At 54.8% G+C, this 3,033-nt stretch overlaps 1 protein-coding gene across 3 annotated transcripts in view; it reads left to right on the top strand.

Annotated features, from left to right (window-relative positions):
* The window catches only part of LOC113206256 (solute carrier family 41 member 1), a 28,706-nt gene extending 25,747 nt beyond the window's left edge, over nt 1–2,959 (top strand). For all 3 annotated transcript variants that reach the window (XM_052266285.1, XM_052266275.1, XM_026422248.2), the window contains exons 3-7: nt 166–490; nt 1,674–1,820; nt 1,968–2,115; nt 2,222–2,427; nt 2,609–2,959. In XM_052266285.1, coding sequence (XP_052122245.1) covers nt 166–490; nt 1,674–1,820; nt 1,968–2,115; nt 2,222–2,427; nt 2,609–2,937 — 1,155 coding nt within the window. In that variant the 3' untranslated portion in view covers nt 2,938–2,959. The remainder of the gene's footprint in view (nt 1–165; nt 491–1,673; nt 1,821–1,967; nt 2,116–2,221; nt 2,428–2,608) is intronic.
* Nucleotides 2,960–3,033: the final 74 nt, after the last annotated feature.

The following is a 3,033-nucleotide window of genomic DNA, read 5'->3' as shown; positions in this document are numbered from 1 at the left end:
TTTTTCCGATTTTTTCTGATTTCCTTCTCGATTTTTTTTCTCTGATTGATTCTAACTTTTTGAGTGGAGTGCCGAGTCCGCTCCCTGCGGCCACGCAATCCAATTATTATTCGTTCGTCGTCGATAACGGCGGAGTAAACACTTTCTCGTTGTCTTTGTGCGCAGGAATGGGAGGTGTTCAGGCACATCAAGGCCCTCTTCATCCTGGTGCCCGCCCTGGTGGGCCTCAAGGGCAACCTGGACACGTGCCTCGCGTCGCGGCTGTGCACCCAGGCCAACCTGGGCAACCTGGCGTCCTGGAAGAACATCTGGAAGCTGTTCCTCTGCAACATCGCCCTCGTCCAGGTGCAGTCCATCGTGGCCTCGCTGACGGCGGCCTGCTTCGCCATCACCGTGAGCGCCCTGATGGACGGCCTGCCCGACTACCGGCACGCCCTGCTCATGGCCGCCTCCGCCGTGACCACCGCCACCACGGCCTGCTTCGTCCTCGGTGAGTGCGAGGGTAACGATGGTGGGGGTAACTTTTCCCGTGTGGTGGGTTAGATTTTTCTATAGTGGGGTAATTTTTTTTTATGGATGGGTAATTTTTTTAGATGTTGGGGTAACTTTTTACATGGTTGGGGGTATCATTTTTTCAATGGTTTAGGTAAATTTTCCATTGTGTATGGTGAGGTATTTTTTTTTCTAACGCGGGGTAACTTTTCCAGGTTTGTTAAAAGTGTATCTTTTCTCCTGAAAAAAATGATGGTAGTCTAAGTGAACGGCACGTCGCGCTGACTGCGGCGGTCCCCCTCTCCTTTCCCTTTCACTCAACGCGTCACACGACGGGCTGTTCGCTGTTGTTGCTGTCGCAGACCTACATGTCACACCCTTCGGTCGCGCGCTTATTAACTTCGCTGTTATCGCCACATGATCCGAGCAGTGGGTCGAACTGGTAAAAATAGCGGTATTAAAAAGAAAAGAAAACGAAAAAAAAAGGAAAGGCTTATCGCTTATCCATCCGATTCTGCGAGAGGGCACGCGGGTCGGGCCGTGCCCATAGCGCATTGCCGTGGGATTTCCTTTCTTATCGCCGTGTATTTCCCGCTGCCAGAGGAGCTTTTTGAGCGTCAGAATGACCGTAAAAGTGTATAAAGCCTTTCTGCTCGGGCGGGCCGTGGGCGCGGCGGGGTCCCGGGACGGTCCCGCCCGCGATAGCGCCTCCCCCCCCCCTCTCCCCTCCCCTTCCCTTTCGGCCAATTCAGACGGAGACCAGACCGGACCACGGGGTGGGCTGTTCTCCCTGATAACGGCGCCGTGCCCTCTCTGTATGGGGTAATGTTGTGGGAGATGATGAGGATGACGTCAAAATTGCTTCAATCTTGCTAACTAAATTGCAAACTATTTTCCAACCAAAACCCAAACTGCCAGTCTGACGTGTCTTTCACTTGTTTGGTGCACCGGCTTGACGGTAATTTCGGCTGGTGGCGGGCCCGACGAGTGCCTACGCAGGAAGCAGTTTGTGTCGAGTGGAAAAAGTAGATTAGGCTTCCTGAATCATGCCCCGGGCGCGGTAGCCCAACGGAAATTCTCAATGCGATGAGGCAACGACACTGCTAACTTCTTGTGTAACACTCTCCCAGCAGCAGTGCTCTGACGTTTGCCCTCTGTTTTTTGTTTGTTTCTCTCTCCAGACACGCTGATGATCGTCCTAATCGTGGCCTCGCACCGCCTCGGGATCAACCCGGACAACGTGGTCTGCCTCATGGCCGGGAGCTTCGGCGACATCGTCTCCCTCTCCGTCCTCAGCACCCTGTCCAGCGCCTTCTTCCAGATCCATGGTAAGTAAAACTCCTCCGGAAATTTTTTAGGGGTGTTTAAAAAAAATTCTTGACAAATTTCCTAAAAATATACTTTTCTGGAAAATTAAAACGTTTGCCGTTGACCTTTTTCCGTACTAAACGTCGCGTGCTCTTTTGTCTCCTTAGAAACCATGTGGTGGATGTTCATCCTGATCATCGTGGGCTTCGTGCTGATGCTGCCGCTGTGGATGTGGCTGGCGCTGCGCCACAAGCACACCGCCGTCGTGCTGCGCCAGGGCTGGACGCCCGTGCTCTCCGCCCTCTTCATCAGCGGGTGAGTAGGCAACCCCGGTCCAGCCGGTAGGCAACCGGTGGGCGCTCTCTGCTCGCCGCAAACACACTTCCAGCTCCGGTGACTGACCCCGGCTCCTCCTCCACAGGCTGGGCGGCATCGTGCTCGACAAGGTGGTGGGTGACTTCAAGGGCTTCGTCGTCTTCAACCCGATCGTCAACGGCATCGGCGGCAACCTGGCGAGCGTGCAGGCGTCGCGCACCGCCACCATGCTGCACGCCACCAACCCCATGGGCGTGCTGTCCGACTACTCGCCCATGTGCGTGTCCCCCTTCCGCGCGCTCTTCTACGGCGGTAAGTCGAATTGAACAAAAAAAATCTAGAAAAGTTGACAACTTTTCCAGAAAAAATCGGAAAAAATTTAAAAATGTTTAGAGAAACTAGAGAAAAAAAGAATGTTCCCAGGAAAAATTAAGCGATTGTTAAACAAATTTCTTGACAGCAAATTTGACGGAAATACGTTTTTTGTCCGCAGTGCCCTCGGCCAAGTCCGCCAGGATCCTGATCGCCATCGCCCTGCCGGGGCAGGCGCTGTTCGCCTTCGTGGCGGACTACATCCACAACGGCGTGAGCACCATCACGGCCGAGTTCATGACGGCCTACCTCGTGGTCGTGCTGGTGCAGGTCATGATCATCCTGTACCTCACGCACGTCCTGGCGCACTTCATGTGGCGCCGCAAGCTGGACCCGGACAACTCCACCATCCCGTACCTCACGGCCTGCGCCGACCTCCTCGGCACCATCCTGCTCGCGGCCGCCTTCATGCTGCTCCGCCTCAACCACACACCGTACGGCGAGGACTAAATAAACGAGACGATCCCAGCGCCACGCGTTATGTTGAAGAACACCATGATCCTCCCGTCACCCTCTGCATCCTGGTGGACACGGGGAGGGGGGGGG

The sequence above is a fragment of the Frankliniella occidentalis genome, unplaced genomic scaffold (genome assembly GCF_000697945.3).
Source record: "Frankliniella occidentalis isolate FOCC.00 unplaced genomic scaffold, Focc_3.1 Scaffold3, whole genome shotgun sequence".
NCBI lineage: Eukaryota > Metazoa > Arthropoda > Insecta > Thysanoptera > Thripidae > Frankliniella > Frankliniella occidentalis.
Note: the sequence above shows the minus strand (reverse complement) of the source record. Positions and strands in the feature narration are given on the sequence as shown.